The 18,823-nt window shown below is 41.3% G+C and overlaps 1 protein-coding gene across 2 annotated transcripts; it reads right to left on the reverse strand.

The window, feature by feature from the left end:
- Nucleotides 1-1,407: 1,407 nt before the first annotated feature.
- Nucleotides 1,408-18,018, reverse strand: CNIH4 (cornichon family AMPA receptor auxiliary protein 4). Of its 2 annotated transcripts, XM_036277630.1 has the most exons (5): nt 17,796-17,930; nt 14,341-14,409; nt 11,284-11,396; nt 5,576-5,716; nt 1,734-1,931 (listed from the first exon to the last, which is right to left on the reverse strand). In XM_036277630.1, exons 1-5 carry the CDS (start codon nt 17,862-17,864, stop codon nt 1,904-1,906), a joined length of 420 nt encoding a protein of 139 aa, XP_036133523.1. In that variant the 5' UTR covers nt 17,865-17,930; the 3' UTR covers nt 1,734-1,903. The 2 variants fall into 2 exon arrangements, with proteins under 2 accessions (XP_036133524.1, XP_036133523.1); XM_036277631.1 differs by lacking the exons at nt 14,341-14,409; nt 17,796-17,930 and adding an exon at nt 17,957-18,018 and having other exon boundaries at nt 1,408-1,931.
- Between the last annotated feature and the right edge of the window lie 805 nt (nt 18,019-18,823).

Below are 18,823 nucleotides of genomic sequence, written 5' to 3' on the forward strand. Positions count from 1 at the left end.
GTAAAGAAGCACCTAAAAATGAAAACAAAAAACTAGTTATCCCCTTTTCCTGGCTTGATACAGACAAGCAATACAAGAAGGGTGGTTTTGTTTGTTTTCAAGCACAGTTCATGTTTCAGAAGTAAAGAGCTCCTGTTTTGTTGCAAGCGAGGCACCTTCCTGATGTGCTCAGCCTCAGCAATGCAAGCCCAGCCGCACGTAAACGGATACCAGACTCTCAACTACGTGAGCTTGAATGGGCTACTTAGAATACCTGAAGAAGAAGATAACACTTTTTGGTCAACAGTCCTCCACCACCTCTGAGCTTCTTGAAGTAGCGTGTCTGTCTCTGTAAGGACGTCAGTTCTCCAGCAGTTGCCATCTGTACTAGCCGGAGCAGAACATTAAGGGCACTGGAAGTTAGGGAGAAGGCAGTGAAGAGACTGTCTTGTTTTTGTTTTTTTTTTTAACAAAGGTGCCTTAGAAGGAAAAAGGGAAAAGTAACTTCTGTATTACAGCTTCTTGGCTCTTTGCCTGGCAAAAATACAAGATGACCCCAAGGAGCAATCTCTGAGACCCCAAAGAGGCCACCAGAACCAGGTTCACTGTGCCTGCTGCTTCCCTGTTCGAGTGCGGCCCGGGCACTGCGTCCACCCTCGAAACATGGGCCTCTCTGTATAGGGAGTTTTGCTGGCTCCCTGGCTTCTGCCAAGGCTAGACCTCGCCCAGGGTCGAAAGGACATGCACCATTTGGTAACTACAAGCCTTGTTTAGCCACCCAATTCTGCCTCAACAGAGGGAATAATCCCTGTGGACTCTGCCATAAAAGACAATCAATCCTGTTTTGCCTAAATGCCAACACTTAAGATTAAAGCACAAACTAGGACTGAGAATAAACTGCCAAGTTCACTTTACCTAGCAAACAGCCAAAGAGGTTAACTGCTCCCATCAACTGCGAGTCTACAAATGTAGCTCCGAGGAACAAAGTTTGGTTGAACGTCGCCGGGCCGATGGAATGGCTTGTACTGGGCTCCCAGTTTGGAGTGGTCAGTGCAGCAGGACAGCACTCCAGGCAGCCTGGCCCTGAGCAGGGCACTGACACGAACGATGGCTATTCCTGCTTCTAACCTGGCGAGCATCCTCTACCAAGTCACCTCTCCAAACCCACTACAAGTCTATCAGAGCTGGAATACAACTGAATCAATTAGTATACAAACAAGACCTGGCAAGAGCCAGTGGGACTGTATGGGTCTGTGGGTGACTGTGGAGGCAGTGGCTTTTAAATGAAAGCTCTTGATTAATTTTCTTTTTCCTTCCTATAAGCAGGAATGACATTGTACCTGGACAAATGGCTTATAAGGTTTCACAAATTCTGTAAAGAAATATATAATGTTTGAAATATCATTTTCCATTAACATCCTTATAAAAAGACTTTTAGCTGACAGTCCCATAAATCTTTAAACTATATTAAATACACGAAGCTGCCACAGTATTAGCAAAAGAGTAATTGACTTTCTTCCTTTGCCCAGATAAACTGTGCTGTTTTGTATTCTGACTTTTCGGTCAACTTGATGAGCACCTTGCTTGTCTATTGTTTTCCCTTGCAAGTGTGTCCTTTGTTTCTTTGGCATGCAAGGCTGGAATGGCAGTCCTGTTCCTACATCCAAATATCTTCAATACACAGATGATGACAAACACCTTCACATGTTGGGGTTCAAGCTAAAGTTGAGTACCAGAAATCTACAAAAACTCAATTCATGTTTTTTAAATAGTTTATATGGCAAAAATACAGCAAAAATATTTTTTTGTTCAAAGAGGAAAAAATATACTGCTATGGTTACGGTTCTAAGGATGATGTAAGTAGTCTCTGGCTCCTCAACTGCACACCGCAGTGTAGCTGACTTCAACCATGGCTTCTCCAGCTTCAGTCATTTATCAAAGCTAAAATCATACTGTGGAGAGAAGAAATTAAGGTTACTAATGTTTCCTTAGGCAAGTCCCACATAGTCTGGTCTGTCCAAACTTGCATCCCTAAGGCTCAGCAAGGAACACTCATTTGAGTAAAAGACAATCATTTATACCTAAAGGAAAGAAAATCTGTATTAGGGTCTCAAGATACCTTTTGTTTTTCACTAAAGAATAAGGTCATCAAGGTGGGAGTGAGGAATATAATCTAAAACCAATATTGGGCTATACTTTAGGAAAAAACAAACTATGTCCAGAAAAAAACAAACAAATTATCTAGTCCCTATGCTACCCCTATGCCTACAACCCTACTCTCCATCCTGCCATCAGCCTAGTATACTCAGGCTTCAGAAGCAGGCTCTCCTTTGGAAAGCCGGCCTCTCAGCCCAGGGCAGTTGCACGGGCTCCCTCCACAACCCATCTTCTCATATGCCTCAGCTTCCATTTGCAGCCCTGGATTGTGAGCTCTTCTGACACAAGTGCACGATCCAGGCATCGTCATTGCATATTCCAGGAGAACACCCAACTACTGTGATACCAGGCTCCCAGCTTTTACAGAGGGATTGTGTGCTGCTCCTTTGTGTCACCTGCAGTGACTTACACAGTGGCAGACACATCGTAGTCTCTCAATACATACTCTACTAAGGCCACCAGAGTAACAGAACCCTCATTTCCTTTCACTGGAATCAGCTTTGCTCTCCTGAGATCAAATGATGAAAATATATAGAAATACCCTGATGTTACTAATACTGACATTACTAATGGTATAAATTGTTATTTAAAGACTAGTTGGCCCTGGCCAGTTTTGCTCAGCGGTTAGAGCGTCGGCCTGCGGTCCAGAGAGACCCAGGTTCGGTTCCCGCTAAGGGCATGTACCTTGGTTGCAGTTTGTCCCCGGCCAGTTTGGGTCATGCGGGTGGCAGCCACTCGATGTTTACCTTTCACGTCGATGTTTCTCTCTCTCTCTCTCTCTCCTTCCCTCCCTCCCGCTCTATCTGAACAAGAAATGAAAAAATGTCCTCGGGTGAGGATAAAAAAAAAAAATAAATAAAAAATAAAGACTAGTTGTCCACATTTAACCATACTAAGTGTACTTAGTGCACAGTACAGATTAACAGTGGAAGTAACTCATATGTTGGAAGAATTTTTAAAAAAATTTTTTCCTTTATTGATTTGAGAGAGGAATGGAGAGAGATAGAAACATCGATGAGAGAGAACATTGATTGGCCGTCTCCTGCATGCCCCTACTGGGGATTTGGCCCATAACCAGGGCATGTGCCCTGACCGGGAATCAAACTGGCGACTTCCTGGTGCATGTGTCAATGCTCAACCACTGAGCTACACCAGCTGGGCTGGAAAAATTTTTTTAGAGTTTACTATAGGTCAGCACAAACTTAAGTGCTTTACAGGCATTATCTCAATTAGTCCACATCACAATCCATAAAGTAGGTACTACCACTATCACATTTTCCGAGAAAGGAATTGAGGCATAAGAGAGGTTAAGAAACCTGCCCCAGGTCACACAGTAAATGGTAGAGCCCAGATTCCCCTAGACTAGTACCTAAACAACAAACCAAAAGCATAGATTCTTCCAATCTCCAAAGAAAATGGGCATTTTTTCCTTTAATTCTACTTAAACCCTGAATGAATGCCACGTGCAAGGCACCCATGCAAGCTGGAGCCAGCGACACGGCAGCAGCATAAAATGCCTGCACTGGAAATCTGATAATTTTGAAAATAATGCCACTTTTAAACAACAGTAGCCAAAAGCTAAGAGCAAAGTATTACAAGGACATCTTTTGAGTCTACTTTCATCCTGATCCTTTGAGCCACGGGTGACTCCAAGGGGCAAGATAACAACAATGAGGCTAAAAATGACAAGCTAAGGGGGAAAGGGGAATGGAAGGAAGAGAAAGAAAAAGAAAGGGTGCAGCCAGGGAGGAACACAGCTACTCAGTCGAACCCCTTACACAGGTTGCCTGTCATTTATTGAGTTGTAAAGAACCACACCTTAAACCTGCCCCAAACTGCTTCCTGATTCCTCTAATCCCCAGTTTTCAGCCCATGTTCCCATTGCTTGAAATTCAACAACCGAGAACTAAGAAACTTGTGCATTTTTAAATCCTAAGACTTCAGTCTACTAAGCAAGACACTGCTCCCAAAACCTGCACTCACTCCTCGAAGTGTGACTACTGTGGCTGCATTCACAGCTGTCTCAGGAAGCTCTTGCTATGAAGACCAGGGAATGGCCACTCTAGTTTGACTTCAACAATGTAAAACCTGGAGGGTTGGGGAGGATGAAGAAAGAATAACCTTGAGCTAAGCTGTTTCCAACTTGTTTTTTTGTCTCTTCAGAAACAGACAAACATTAACAAAATATATATATGATGGCAAAGATACCTTCATATGATTTAACTTTAAAAAGTGGAAAAATGTCCTCGAATGAGGATAAAAAAAATAAATAAATAACAAAAATGAGAACAGGTGTGCCATCGTGTTGTTAATTTCTCTATTTCTTTGTTCTTTATTCTTCATCTTTAACACTAGGATTAAAAATTAAGCACATTAGCAGTGAGGTAGGGTATGAGAACCAGAAACTAATAGCAATGTGCTTTTTCTGTCCTAGTTTTTAAAAAAAACAGAAAAGCAAATAAGGTAAATAGCGAAAAGAAAACCATCTAAACTCCAACCTCAATATCCTCTATGCTAGTGGGTGAAATCAGCACAGCGGAGGATTTCAGGAGGCCTGCTTACTCACAAAGAATAAGAATGGCTCTGACTTCCCATTTCAGACACATGACAATTTTTTAAACCTGCTCTCTCTCTCCAGTTTCTAATTATTAGGAATCCTCTGAATGACAGAAGTTTAGTTTAGTATGTCTTTCCTAACAGTCCTTATGCCTATGTGAAAAATTAAAATTTACCTGCAAAAAATGAGGAATGGTCTAAGTAAGCTTCAATACAAAGGTTAAGCCTGATGTCTAGCATTATAAAGGTTTTTAATCAAGACATACACACATGACAATACTTTTTCCTCTGCTTTATCTATGGGTCTATGATAGGTTTTTAAAAAAGTGGCATGTTTATCTTTAAAACATAAGGTAATAAATCTAAGTTTAAAACAGGACTGCATAAAGCTTCCAGTGTCTGACAGCCAATCCTTCATATTAATTCTTTCTTCCAACCTGTTATAACCAAAAGACTGGTGCAATTTTACCAGAACAGACCACTCAGCAGGCTAGAGAAAAATAACCCCACCCTGGGCATAAGCCGTTCAGAGCTGCTGTGAGGAGTCTGGTGTCCCAAGAGTGGGGCAATCTTTGGGGTACATATATTAGTACTTATAACAGGCAGTGAGACCTCACAACTGGATACTAGGGCAGGAAAAGAGAAGCAAAGGCAGTTTGAGCATGTTGACAACCTTACAACTAAGGAATAACTAATACTATAGAGTAACTCGCAGATCAAACAGAATGCTAATTCAATGATATATAAAAGAAAATCTACACACTGCAAGAAATTCACATACTCCCCAAAAGCTCTGCAATGTCAATGCCAAATCCTACAGTATACTATCTCACCCACCAAACGCAGGCATGGGATCCAGGAAAAGCCACAATGTTAAACTCACCTGTAAAGATACATAAAGAAACAGAGCAGGTGGAAACCAAGCTTGATCATGGCTTCTTTCATGTGTGACTTCAGCTGCCCTCGATTGTGTATTTCTGTTGGATCAAACACTCCCATGTTACCACTTGGCACCATAATGAACCTGTTAAATTAAAGGATGCACTCATATTAGAAGAAAAATCAAATCATCAGCTTAAACATTCAAAACTAAGTAACCAGCTCTAGCCAGTTTGGCTCAGAGTTTAGAGCACTGGCCCATAGACCAAAGGGCTTCAGGTTCAATTCCAGGTCAAGGGCACATAGCTGTGTTGCAGGTTCAATCCCCAACTCTAGTCAGGGTCATGCGGGAGGCAACCAATTGATGTGTCTCTCACATGTCAATGTCTCTCTCTCTCTCTTGCCCCTACATCCCTCCCTTCCACTCTATCTAAAAAACTCAATGGAACAATATCCTCCATTGAGGATTAACCAAAAAGAAAGATACAATACTGTTAATTTTTGGTGTAATTTTCTGCCCTTTAAAACAATACAGTAACAAATACAGTAACACTCTAGAGAAGGATATTTTATGCACTGAGACCCTCTCATGCATCTTCTGTAGAAAACCCCTGAACTGCCCGGCTGGTGTGGCTCAATGGATTGAGCGTTGTCCCATGTACTGAGAGTCCCGGATGGATTCCCGGTCAGGGCATATGCCCAGGTTGCAGCTCAAACCCCAGTAGGGAGCATGCAGGAGGCAGCCAATGGATGTTTCTCTCTCATCAGTGTTTCTATCTCTCTCTCTCCCTCCCTTTCACTCTAAAAAATCATTAAGGACATTGGGGAAAAAAAAGAATAGAAAACCACTGAACCAATTATACCAAATGAAGGGGGCTCCAAAACAATTTTATCAAGTTCTTAAAAACTTCTCTATCTAAAAGTTCTAAATTTGCCCTGGCTGGTTTGGTTCAGCGGTTAGAGTGTCGGCCTGCGGTCCTGAGAGACCCGGGTTCGGTTCCCGCTAAGGGCGCGTACCTCGGTTGCAGTTTGTCCCCGGCCCTGGTCGGTTGTGCGGGTGGCAGCCACTCGATGTGTCCCTTTCACATCGATGTTTCTCTCTCTCTCTCTCTCTCTCTGTTCCTCTCTCTCCCTCCCACTCTACCTGAACAAAAAATGGAAAAATGTCCTCGGGTGAGGATAAAAAAAAATAAAATAAAATAAAATAAAAGTTCTAAATTTAATGTATGCAATCCCTTCATTTTCACAACATCTTTATAATGAAGAGTAGTGTCAGATGTAATAATTCCCATTCCACAGATGACAATATAAAGAGAGGCTCTAGCCTGGTCAGTGTGGCTCAGTGGATTGAGTATCATCCCATGGACTGAGAGGTCCAGGTTCGATTCCCGGTCAGGGTACATGCCCAGGTTGCAGCTCAATCCCCAGAAGGGGGCATGCAGGAGGCGGCCAATTGATATTTCTGTCTCTCCATTCTTTCTGTTGATCAACATATATGTCTCAATCTGCATGGTTGACAAATGGTGCCTACCTTAAAATAGCAATTTAAAGAAGGACAGAAATTATTTCGAATAAATGCTTCTGTGGTAAAATAAAACTCTTTAAGCAAGACAGTAAATGGATAGCTCAGACTAAAAATGTAATGTCTGACTTTAAGTAACTCAAAAAAATACAGCTTAAATACAAAATATACAAATAAGAAATGTAGTGTTTATAGTGGTGGTGGTATGACCACAGTGGGAGGACAGGAACAGGGATACAAATCAACACAGAAGATAAAGGTAAGCATGCATTATGTTCCAATCCAGACCAATTCAATCAGTGTTCCCACAGACTCAGAACAGACTCCAACTTTTAAAAAAATCTTGATAATACTATTTTATATACTACAGAGGAGTCTTTAGGGGTTCTTCAGATAACATGTAACATTTCATATTTATTTAATAGCACTGTGTATATAATAGCTACACATGATAGTCTTCCTCCTTGACTGATTCCTTTTACAAATAAGGAAACTGAGTTACTTTGAAACAATGAGTTTAATAAATATCTGGGTTTCAACATCCAGACTGACATCTGTGCCACATGCATACCCAGCCTAACACTGTTCGTGACCTCTTCCTGCTTTCATGTTCAAGCTTCCTCTGGTTCTGCCTCACTCTTGCCCAGCATGTAGTTTCTCAACCACGACTTCTGTGAAATGCAGATGCTCCTCTGAGTTCCACCAATCTTAAATTCTCCCCCAAATCCTAGTAGCCCATCTCTAGGTGAATAGAGGGTATTTACCTCTGAATATCCGAATAACATCTCAACTCAAATAGTCTCTAAGAGTCTTATCTTTCTCTGACTTCTAGGTTATCAAATAGCAGTGTGACCGATTCTTGGTGGTCCTTAAAAACTTTCTTCCTCAGTTCTGACTTCTCTCTTCCTTATGTTTCACAGGCAGTAGTCAAACTCTTGTCCACTCTCCCTTCCTCGCACCACTCACATAGCTGTATTCTTTTTATTCTCATTATCACAACCCGGACCCACCACTAGATTATCTGAACTCATTTCCAGTCACTGAACTCATTTCCCTATTTCTTGCTCTTCTTCATCCAATCAATACTATATAGTGTTTCCAGAAAAATTTTCCTAAAGCATAATCTTTTTCATGTCAGCTTAGCTACTCAAAACAAATAGAACAAAGAAGATATATAAATAGCTAATAAGCACATTAAAAGATATTCAACATCCTTAGTCATTAGGAAAATGTAAAACAAAACCACAGTGAGATACCACTTCATACCCAAAAGGATGGAAAAATAAAAAAGTCAGACAACAGCAAATGTTGGCAAGGATGTGGAGAAACTGGAACCCTCACACACAGTTGATGGGAATGTGAAATACTGCAGCTGCTTTTGAACACTCAGGCAGTTCCTCAAAAGGTTAAACATAAGAGGTACCATATGACCCTGCAACTCCACTCCTAGGAAAGATAAATACATGCCCACACAAGAACTTGCACATAATAGCCAAAAAGTAGAAACAACTCAAATGCCCATCAACTGCAAATGGATAAACAAAATGTGGTATATCCATACAATGGAACAGTATTCAACAATAAAAAGGAATGATGTTCTGATACAGGCCAAAACATGGGTGAATCTTGAAAATATTTTGCTAAGTGAAAGAAGCCAGTCATTCCTAAAAGACACATATTGATCTCTTTTATATGGTATGTCAGTCCAGAATAGGTAATTTCATAGAGACAGAAAGTAGACTGCTGGTTGACTAGGGCTGGGGAGGAGAGAAACTAGGAATGATTGCTAATGGGCACAGGGCTTCTTTTTGGGGTAATGAAAATGTTCTAACATAGATTGTGGTGATGGTTGCTTAAATCTATAAATACACTAAAATAGAGGAAATAGTATACTTTAATGGGTGGAGTTCATGCTACCAGTATTCACATTTATATATAAACGCCATGGATAAACATTCAAGGTTCTCTGTGACCCATCCCAATGGACATTTCTAGGTTTGTCTATTACTACGCCCTCATCTAAGTGATTTCAACCTAACTGGTCCTTAAACATGCCTTGTGTGTTTGCTTAAGCTTTCCCTTCCACCTCTCCCTTATCCTTCTCACCCTGGAGTATTCTTTTCCCACTCATCTCTAGCAAACCTTATCCATTCTGTAGGGCTCTGTTCGGCTGCCATGAGCTCCTTGGAACTATCCCAGTCCACAGTAATCCAACTCTCCTGCCAGCCTCAGGGTCCTCACCACTCACCTGGGAACCATCTTACACTGCCTCAGCCCACCTCTTATTTAACCAGCTCATTTGTTATTCAACATTCCACCTCTTTTTCCTGTGGGTAGAATCCATTACATATATGTCTGTATCCCCAATACCATAAAGTACAGATATCTGAAAAGGAAATGATTCATCTGTAGATTTTTTTTTTAACCTTTTTAAATAAAAGGTAAATTTGTAACCAGGAGACAGTCAATATGTCACTGACGTTATCAGGGAAATAAACACACATGATTTTTGTCTTCATCATTATAAACAGAATCTATGACGTTACTGCTGCCAAATAAAACCTCAGAGAGCTTTTCACCCCAGTATGTACCATATACAAAGAAGTCAGGTCCAAGCTTGCTCTTCCTCTGGCACACTTGCACTTCTGGTAGAAATGACCGATGATGTGGTCTGGGGTATCATTAAGATCCAAAGTGTCAGAAGTTTCCACTCTCACCTCCAAATCTGTGTTCCACTTAGTAGGATCACAGGGATACTGAGCGATGCTAAAAGTCTGTGTGGGATCACACCTCACCATAAGTGTGAGGAGTCTGTTTCAGTGCTGATCTCAGGTTAGAGGGTGGTCTATGGCATGATCATGGGAGAATAAGAAACTTAAAAGAAAACAAACAACTGTACCCCTTTGGACCCACACTCTGGAAAAGAGGTACAGAAATTTAAAGACTTTTCCCTAGCTCAGGTTCTAGTCTCATAACCTTTATAAGATCATTCCCCTAGTCCACTCACTCCCTCACCTCCACCTTCCATTAGCTTTTCTTGTGCTTCCTATCCTCCCCCATCCTTCCTTTAGCCTTTTCTATGTCCTTCTTATTGATTTTTATTTCATTTACAGTTTACATTCAATATTATTTTCTATTAGTTTCAGGTATATAGCATAGAGGTTAGACTCTACAAAATGTTCCCTCTGGTATTTCCAGTACCCACCTGGCACCATATGTAGTTATCACAATATTATAGTATGTCCTTCTTATTTTAAATGGACTTTAAAAAAGAAAATCACACTTAAAAACCAGCCAATGATTTTACCAAAAAAAAAAAAAAAACACACAACAAACTAGATATAAATAAATAAATAAAAATAAAACCTAAAAATTAGTAGGGCAGCAACTGACTAACAAAAATTATCCCAGATTTGTCAAGATTATTCCATAGTACTTCAGAAGAAAATATGCAATGTACAAATAGCCCAACTAAAATAATATCCAATTAGTGTTTCTACTGAGCTGTTTGAACAAACTTCTTAAATTTATTAAGTAGAAATACTTGTTATCTAGTTTGCAGGTTTGAAAATGAAAATTTTCTTTGGAGCATTCCAAACACACTCTAATTTTTTTTTTAATCCTCACCCAAGGGCATTTCTGCATTTATCTTCAGATAGAGCAGGAGGGAGATAAGGAGGAAGAGAGAGAGAAACACCGATGTGAGAGAGACACATCAACTGGTTGCCAACCACACAAGCCCAACCATGGCCAGGGACAAACTGCAACCAAGGTACGTGCCACGTGCCCTTAGTGGGTACCAAACCCAGGACTCTCTGGTTCGCGGGCCAACACTCTAACCGCTGAGCCAAACCGGCCAGGGACCAAATACACTCTAATTTAAAACTGCTGATGTAAATAACAAGGACCTTATATTATATTCTCAGGCTTTTGATCATTTTAAAGGAAAAAGATACTCAACACAATAAAAAAAATTCACAAGTCTTTAAACATCACAGCTAAACATTACATAATGCTACTTGCCCAGTACACCAAAGTGAACAAAAATGTATGCTGATTTAATGACACATTCTGCTCTCATTGATTTTATGACTGGCATATATTTTATTGGAGAAGAGAAAGCTGTGAAATTTTTTTTAATGTTTTCTTTAAACTTTCTTGACACAAAACAGTAAACAAACTATACTCACCGATATATATTCCAAGTGGCAACAGGCAAGTTGAGAAGGAAGATGAACCAGTGCAATGAAACGAGCATTAATAAAGTGACGATTGTATGGCCAATCAATTCTGGAATTACCCACTGCAAGGGAAAAACAAGAGTATTACATCTCACTGCTGGGTTCTTGCTGAATGTACATGTCATTTGAAGCTAAATCAATGATGGTAAAGGGAACTTCCCAGCTAGTGTTTCAAGATATTTTTAGACTCAATGTCCCAGATTTGCAAACTGCTGTAACCGCTTAGTCCATGCAGACACATCAGGGCACCGCTTATAACAAATGCGCTTAAATTTCAACTATGTTTTATCCTAAGCAAAGGTTCCAATTTATTCACTATGCAGGTATGAATGACAATTAGGGGAGAAATAGAGTACTATTTACTTTTTATTTTTATTTATTTATTTATTTTTATCCTCACCCGAGGACATTTTTGCATTTATCTTCAGATAGAGTGAGAGGGAGAGAGGGAGGAAGAGAGAGAGAGAAATACCGATGTGAGAGAGAAACACATCAAGTGGCTGCCACCCACACAACCCAACCCGGGCCGGGAACAAACTCCAATCGAGGTACATGCCCTAAGCGGGAACCGAACCTGGGACGCTCCGGTCCGCGGGCTAACACTCTAACTGCTGAGCCAAACCGGCCAAGGCTATTTACTTTTTATTCCAATATCTATGCTAAAGCCTCTTACTCTAATTTGGGATGGTATATCCACATACATGCTGCCTTTCATGTCAGAATATCAATCTTAAACATTTTTCAATCTCCAGAATCCTAGAGGAAATCATTTCACATTCACTAATTTATACATATACACACACAAATAGTACTTTAACACTAATAGCTCAAGCTGTTGAACAAATATTAAAATGAACCGATGCCAGAATCCCAGCCTATTGCCTTATGACACCCAATACCCTTATCTATACTGGGCAATATCCTTGTTCTCATGCATCAACAGCTAGTGTGGCAGGTTCTCAATTCATCAATGGTCTTTTTCTAGGAGTAGAAACTTTTTTTTTTTTTTTGGTAGGTGCCCCTAGTGGGAACCAAACCCGGAACTTTCTGGTCCACAGGCCGATGCTCCAGCCGCTGAGCCAAACCAGCCAGGGCTAGAAACTTAACTTTTAATAAAAGTTAACAGCTAATATTTATAGAGTCCAAAACTGGCACTTCCCACTTGCAGAAATGAGGGAAATAAAACAGAGAGATTAAGTAACTTGCCCAGCTACTGAGTGGCACACTAATATAGTTTAAGACCAGACATGCTACCTGGCCAGTGTGGCTCAGTGGTTGAGTGTGGACCCATGCTCCAAGAGTTCGCCGGTTAGATTCCTGGTCAGGGCACATGCCCAGGTTGTGGGCCTGATCCCCAGTGGGGGGCATGCAGGAGGCGGCCAATTGATGTTCTTGCTCAGCTATCTCTCTCTCCCTCTCCCTTCCTCTCTCTAAAAGTAAAAAAAAAAAAGACCAGGCATGCTGGCCCCAGGTTTCTTGCATTTAGAGTTTAGTTACTTTTTTGCAAACAAAGAAGGGATTTTCTGGGCCTTAAACCAGTTAGATGCACTTTCTAAATGTGACCAAGTTAATATAGTGTGAGTAGCAAAGTCCAACAAATCTGGAGTGGAATTCATGCACTGAATTAGCTGTGCAATCTAGGAAAAGACAACTATAAAAATTAACATAAAAAAACTACTTAACTTCAAATTGAAGGGGTAATTTTCTCAGGAAAAGAATCCAGATAAGCTTTTTCTTTGTATTTAGATTTTTATTTAAAAAACAACAAATACCCATCTAAAATATTGAGAAAACAAATATAAAAAGACACACAATCCATCTGATTATATAGGTAGTCATTTTTCTAAAGCTAAGGCCTGAAACTAATTTAATGTTATTTATAATTATGTCTCAAAAAATAAAGTTTTTAAAAGAACTCTCAAAGCCTAGCAGATAAACACAAAACCTTTTATTTAAATTTATCGCTATATTAAACCATGTTCTGAAAAATTCAACAGAGAGAGTAACAGAAAGCAAGAAAGGAAAGAAGGAAGAAAGGAAGAAGAAAAACGAAAAGAATAAAAAAAGGAAGAAATATAGTTTACAAGAAATTTTAACTATCCAACTGTATCTTTATTTCCCTCATGGGCCAGAGAAACTTAAATAGACTCAAGATGTGAAAAGACACATGCAGATCACTTTTAGGTCAAACCAAAAGCACCTCTCAGTATTATTTTGTTATATGAACTTGTATCTAGAAAGCTCTTCTGTCTACTCAACTTAAATGAATCAGGACCAACTGGTTTCTCTGCATCTAGACAAGCTCTGCAATTCAGAATATTTTTGCCAATATAAAATTCTGACTATATACCAAAGGTAAAATGGCTTTAAGACAAACCAGCTGCCCTGGCCAGTTTGGCTCAGCAGTTAGAGCGTTGGCCTGAGGACCAGAGAGGCCCGGGTTCAGTTTCCATTAAGGGCACATACCTTGGTTGCAGTTTGTCCCCAGCCCCAGTTGAGGTCTTGTGGGTGGCAGCCACTTGATGTGTCTCGCTCACATCGATGTTTTTCTCTCTCTCTTCCTCCCTCTCTCCCTCCCACTCTACCTAAAGATAAATACAAAAAACAAAAAACAAACCAGCTAATTAACTGCATTTCTCCAAAAGACACAAAAAGAAGGTCTTTCATTCAAAAGACAGACTGAGCTTTTTTCCCATGAGCAGGGAGGAGGGGCTTAGACACACAAAAACAATTACCCTCATAAGAACCCTTTACGTAGTCTGAGAAATAATGTTGTCTACTGTGGACAAGGGGATAAGAGGCAAAAGAAACAAAATTCCAAGTTAGGTCTTCTAGTACAGTTTCATAATTTAAAATATTGCAAAACACATAGTTCTACCAACATTCCAATAAGAGATAATATGCACTCTGAAATCAAGTACATATGTTGATTACCTCTAATAATCTCTAATACAGAAAACAGAGAACTACCTTCAATGCCAGAAAATGAACAAAGAAATGTCTTACCTTGTTTAATTTCGAGCAACATGATCTAGCATTAATGTAATCGCATTCTAAATCAGACAATGTAATTATCTGATTATGAAGATAAGGAATTATTAGACTTCTTTTATAACAATTAAGTATTTGTTGTTAAGTTTCAGAAAGCAATCCCAGTTGCAAGGCAGAGTTAGACTTGACTTGAAAACAATTTAGTTTTTTCCTTAAAGCTCACTTGTTAGACAACACAATTTTCTCATTTGTGTTCCTGCAACAAATGATTTCCACAAAATAATGGTCTCATTATGCTCAATTCTAATGTGACCCATACCAGAACATTCGAGCTGAATTCCTCAAATGTCAAACAGTGGCTACAAGATATGGAAAAATAAGACCTATAAAAACAGTGTAAATGTTAAAAACCTGAATTTTCAATAGTAGAAAATAGTGTTTATTTATGATATATCCATAAAATGTCTTTGAAAACTTAAGATATAGAAAACAAACCAGGATACAAAACTATATGCCTGGCCGTGTGCCTCAGTGGTTGAGCATCGACCCATGCACCAAGAGGTCCCCGGTTCAATTCCCAGTCAGGGCACATTCCCAGGTTGTGGGCCTGATCCCCAGGGGGGGGGGCATGCAGGAGGCGGCCAATCAATGTTCTCTCTCATCAATGTTTCTGTCTCCCTCTCCCTCTCCCTTCCTCTCTCTCTCAAATCAATAAAGAAAAATGTTCCACCCCAACTATTAGGAGAGATGAAAAAGAATGGTAAAACGGTGAAAATCACTGGTGAGTGATAGAAACGCTCTCTACTTTTATTTGAAAATGTCCAACAGTGCAAGTATAAACAAATGTTCTCAACTAAATTCTAAACATTTCCATATAGATGTTCCCCTATCACCTCAACACAGCTAAAGTCAAACTTACCACTTTCTCCACAAATTGTTGCATCTCCAATTTGTTTTATTTCTGTCGATAACACAAGCATCATTTGCCCAAGCTCAAAATATGAAAAGTTATGTCTGCCTTCTGTTTTCTATCTCATAATCAACTGTTACCAGGTCCTAGCAATCACTTCTTCCTAATACTAATCCCTCCTTACACCTGCCCACAATGAGCACTCTATTTCAAATCCAGGTGAACCCTAATGGTTCCTTACCTTCCAATCTTTCCTATTTCCAACCCATTCTGCTGATTCATCTTTCTAGTACACCACTTTATGTCATATTTTTTCAATGAATCCCTAGTGTCTAGAAGATAAAAGTGAGAGCCCTCCTCTTTTTAACATTCAAGCCCTCCAAAATCTGATCTAATCCGGCCTTTCCAACCTGAGCTGCTACTACCACCAAAATCAACCACGTGCTCCATGTGCTCCTTAACCCCACCACCCAGAAATGTTATGAGCATACCTTTGCTCCTGCCTGTGTGATTATAAAGAGCCACCCCTTTCCTTCTCTGCAGGTTTTCTTCACAGTTCAAAGTACAAGAAAACTCCTATCACTACAGAAAATCTACCCTGACCATTTTCTACCTCTTGGCTCTAACAGTAAGCTAATGCAACCACCCCAAAATACAGAAATATAATATGCTGAATTTCATCAAAACACACCATGAATGTACCTTAATGTCTACCTAAGTCAAATATTCCACCTAACTTTTTTTTTTTTTTTGGTACATGCCCCTAGCAGGAACCAAACCTGGGACTCTCTGGTCCGCAGGCCGACGCTCCAATCGCTAAGGCAAACCGGCCAGGGTGCACCTAACATTTTTCTATGTATATTAAATTGATATAAGCCAAGCCTATTTTAACATATCAAGCCTAATTTTCCAAACTGCAAAAAGAGAAACCCAAGTTTCATTTATCTGAGTGTAACCTCCACTTCTTTGTCATAAGAGGGACATAGCTCATCAAAACTTAGGCAAATGACGCTGGCCAGTTTGGCTCAGTGGTCAAAGCTTCAGCTGGAAGACCAAAGGGTCAAGGGTTTGGTTACAGTCAAGGTCAGGTACCTCAGTTGGAGTTCAATCCCTGGCCCTGGTTGGGGTCATAAGGGAAGCAACTTATCTATGTCTCTCTCACATCAATTTGTTTCTCTCTCTCTCTCCCTCTCTTTCTCCCCCTCCCTCCCTCCCTCCCTCCCACTCTATCTGAAAACCAATGTAGAGGAAGATTATAAAAATTTAGGCAAATGATGCTGCCCTTTCAGCTTCAAAACCTCATACATGATGCACAACTGGGGGATGGGGATGCAGAGCAGTATTTACTGAATATGGGCCATCGGACAGGTACTGCTAGGTCTTAGCACCTGTTTTCATTGTACACACATACCTGGGAAGTAAGCACTTCCCTCCCCATTTTAAAGAGAAAATTAAGGCTTACAAGAGAAATAATGTGCACAGCCAAGGGCAAGGAGGCCCGATTTCAAACCCTGACTCCCACTACAACAGGCTGCCTGACCTTAATCAAGTATGAAGCCGCACTCTGTACAGCGATCCCAAAGCCAGCAGACTCACGCGAACAAAACGTTTAATTGTCAGAAAGGGGCATGGGTAATTTCCAAGGAAAGACAAAAAAAAAAAAAAAATGCAGTTTTTCTTGCATGTTTCCTAGCTTGTATTTAATCACTTAAATTAGTTGGGCGACAACTATGACTAGATGCTGCCCCAAGAATAGGAAGAGTTTTTGCCCACACAGCTTCTACAGTGCTAGGTTTAACAACTTGGTTGGCCTTGGAAATATTGTTCAAATACCGTAACATGAAGAGCTCTACAAAATACTGAAGTTTTAAATATGGACGGACCCGGAAAGGTGTAAAAATTGAGAATAGTTACTAAACTCACAGATCTGCAACCAGGGGCCACCAAAATAATCCACTGCAGATGGTTTCTAAAATGCACCCTTCCCAACACCCCCTACAAAACGGCATCGTGAGGGAGGTACCTCACCCGTTTTTGAAAAGACTCAACTCCGGGACGTGAAAGGTCCCTGCAAGTTCCAAGACCCGCGAGAACAAAGGGGCGGGCGGCGGGGGTGGTGCCCAGAGAACCCCGAGAGGCTGCAAATCACGTCCGCTCCTCCCGAAGCCCGCAGTCCCGGAGCGAGCACCCCCGGGCGTGGGCAGTCGCCTCCCACCAAGGGCCCGGCCCAGGAAATCTCCCAGGAAAACCGCAACCCTGTCTCCCGAGGGTCCAAAGGGAGGCAAATCGCGACCCCTCTCCGCTGAAGCCCAGACAAGGCAGGCCAAGAGCCTGCCCCGCTCAGGACAGGCCCCCTCGGACCCTTGGCCGGCAGCCTGGGCGGCAGCTGGGCGTTCCTCCTGCCCGGGCTCGCCACGCCGGCGGCCCGCGCCCAGGGACCCGCGCCCGCCGCCTCCCTCGTTCCCACGCACCTGCCCTGGTCCCCACCCGGGCCCAACCTCAGCCCGTCCCTCCGGCGGCGGGCCCCAGGGAGGCCTCTGCCCGCCTCAGGCAAGGATACGAAGTACACGGAGAGGAAGATGAGCGCGCAACAGTCGAGGAGAGAGAAGATGAACACCACCGCCTCCATCCTCCTCCTCCTCCTCCTCCTCCTCCGGCGCCGCTCCTTCCGTCAAACCGGTTCTGGAGCTCCGACCCGCCCCGCTCCTGATAGGCCCTGACCTTCTTTGCTGGGGCGTGTGAGCTACTCCGCCCAGGCGCGGCATGCCGGGAATTGTAGTCCGTCCCTGATGCATGCCGGGAAAAGTAGTCTCTAGCGCGAATACCGGGCGGGCAAGAGATGGGCAAAGACTCTAAACCTAATTCTGTCAAGAAATTGTGACAAGGAAGTAATCAGTGAGTATTCTCGGAACGCTTGTAATCTTATGGATACCCAGTAGAATTTCTTTGCCATGTGAGAAATTTTCTTTTGATTCCACGCTGGACCCCACTGGATCCCCTGACTTGGGAATGGTAGGAGATTTTCATCTTAAAGCATAAATCTAACCTTAACACTCTTGGCTTGACACTTGAGACTCGCCTTGCCTAATCTCAGTTTCTCCGGAAATTTCACAATCCCTTGCTTCTTCTCTGCTACAGTGATGTTTCTCTTCGCTCTCGATTTTAATATCTTTGAAAATTGAATGTTATCTTATTCATTTAAAAAATATTTCCTGATTCTACCCCCTACTAAATGCCAACAACTTCTCAAGACTCCAGAAATACAGAAATGAGCAAAGCATTCAAGATGGTGCTCTCTTTGGTGGGTGGAACAGGCAATAAAGTAGCAACTAAATACAGAAAAAAAACCCACACCATTATATCAATGGGTTATAAGCTCAATAAGCAAAGTACATCAAAGTCATACATTCATCCAACCAATATTTTCTGAGCAGCTAGTATATACCAAGTACGGGACTTAGGGATGCATGATGAATACAAGAGAAAAAAATCCCTACATTCCTGTAGCTTACATTACAGTGAGGGAGACACACCAAAAAAAAAAAAAAAAATCTATTAATGACAGGCAGTGATAAGTACTTTGAAAAG

Source organism: Molossus molossus, unplaced genomic scaffold (genome assembly GCF_014108415.1).
Source record: "Molossus molossus isolate mMolMol1 unplaced genomic scaffold, mMolMol1.p scaffold_m16_p_23, whole genome shotgun sequence".
In the NCBI taxonomy this organism is placed as follows: domain Eukaryota; kingdom Metazoa; phylum Chordata; class Mammalia; order Chiroptera; family Molossidae; genus Molossus; species Molossus molossus.

Coding starts and splice junctions, on each gene's coding strand:
- CNIH4 (XM_036277630.1), bottom strand. CDS start 17,864: ATGGAGGCGGTGGTGTTCATCTTCTCTCTCCTCGACTGTTGCGCGCTC. Junction 14,410..17,795: donor TCTTCCTCTCCGTGTACTTC/GTATCCTTGCCT, acceptor CTTCATAATCAG/ATAATTACATTGTCTGATTT. Junction 5,717..11,283: donor GCCACTTGGAATATATATCG/GTGAGTATAGTT, acceptor TTAATTTAACAG/GTTCATTATGGTGCCAAGTG.